The sequence below is a fragment of the Merops nubicus genome, unplaced genomic scaffold (assembly GCF_000691845.1).
Source record: "Merops nubicus isolate BGI_N331 unplaced genomic scaffold, ASM69184v1 scaffold15416, whole genome shotgun sequence".
In the NCBI taxonomy this organism is placed as follows: domain Eukaryota; kingdom Metazoa; phylum Chordata; class Aves; order Coraciiformes; family Meropidae; genus Merops; species Merops nubicus.
The window spans coordinates 111,479-112,787 of NW_008614488.1; the positions used below are offsets into that span (position 1 = coordinate 111,479).

Consider the following 1,309-nt stretch of genomic DNA (forward strand, 5'->3'; position numbering starts at 1 on the left):
CACACACTTTTCACACGGGATCCCTCTACAGCCCCTAACCCACTGCTCTTTTGGCTTAGGCCCAAGACTTCACTGGTTAGGAGGGGGGGGAAAACAAAAAAAAAGAAAAAATGAACTTCTGACCTTCTAAGTCTCAAGAGACTTATTCACACTGTAAAGTGCAGAGATACTGGGTTTGCTTCCCTGACCCATTTAGATCCCCCTCGCTGCACATCTGACTTTCAAATTTAACAGGCTGCGCATTGTGAGCCCCAGGGAACAAAAACAAAAACACCACCACATTTTACTCGTTTCTGTGCTGCAGCTTCCCGACGCTCCTGCCAAGACGCCTGCTCCCTCCCCAGTGCTGGTCCCTCTCCCCTTGGGCCAGAAGTCAGAGCTCACTATGGCCATCTCAAACGGGACCGTCCAACAGGGGCAGAGCCAGAGGCAGGGCAGGCCACACAACTCACCGGCCAGGCGAAGCTGAAAGGGATAACAATCCTGTTCTTTTCATTATTCCGGCTGTACTTTAAATTGAAGGTATTCCCTCCGATGACAGGAGTGGATTTGGATCCAAAGCTGCAAGGACCGCCAGCAGTGACCCGCGATTGATACTCCTTCAGGCAAACTTTAAAATAGGTATCACACTCGTCTCTGGTGCATTTCCTATCTCCTGGGTTTCGGGTGCCATCGCAGCAGTTTCCATTTTGCAGTTCACCATTCACATTTTGCATGGATAAGATCTCCAACTCGAACTGTCCCGACGCTAAAGTCACCTGTTAGTCCCAAGAAAGAACCGGAGGAGAAAACAAAACAAAACAAAAAAAAAAACAAGAGACAAGAAACACACAGTTACCTCTCTCCCAAATGCAATTTACAACAACTCTGCAGACAGGAGAAAGTCATTTTAAGTGTGCTTTCAAGCACAGGCATAATGTTAAATTTTTAAAAGTACAACCACTCCAAGCTTTTCCCTATCGGACATCCATGAGAAAAGCTCAGAGATCATCCCAACCAAATAATGCCACTAATGCTAAGTAAGAGCCTTAAGCTCTAACTCCAAAAAGCACTGTGTGCAAGAAAGGCTTCTATATCGTTATGAAATAAAACTAAACAAGAGTGCATACACGAGGGTAAACCCCACAAAACGATGCAGCTGAAGCACCCTGGTTAATAGAATCCCTCTGCCTTCTCCGAGCTGCAGCTGAGACGGGGAAAATCGCCTCGCTGCCCAGCTGAGACTCAGCCCTTGCTCATTAGTCACCCCAAGGGTACAGAGACTAGCCCTGGTTTGAAAAACAAAAAAAAAAAAAAAAAAGCCATTTCA

General features: G+C 46.5%; 1 protein-coding gene across 1 annotated transcript in view; it reads right to left on the bottom strand.

Moving 5' to 3' along the window:
* Positions 1-758, bottom strand: part of JAG1 (jagged 1) — a gene marked incomplete at its 5' end in the record, with an annotated part of 34,047 nt that extends 33,289 nt beyond the window's left edge. The window contains one exon of the mRNA XM_008942256.1: positions 453-758. Within this exon, the coding sequence (XP_008940504.1) occupies positions 453-758 (306 nt within the window). The remainder of the gene's footprint in view (positions 1-452) is intronic.
* Positions 759-1,309: the final 551 nt, after the last annotated feature.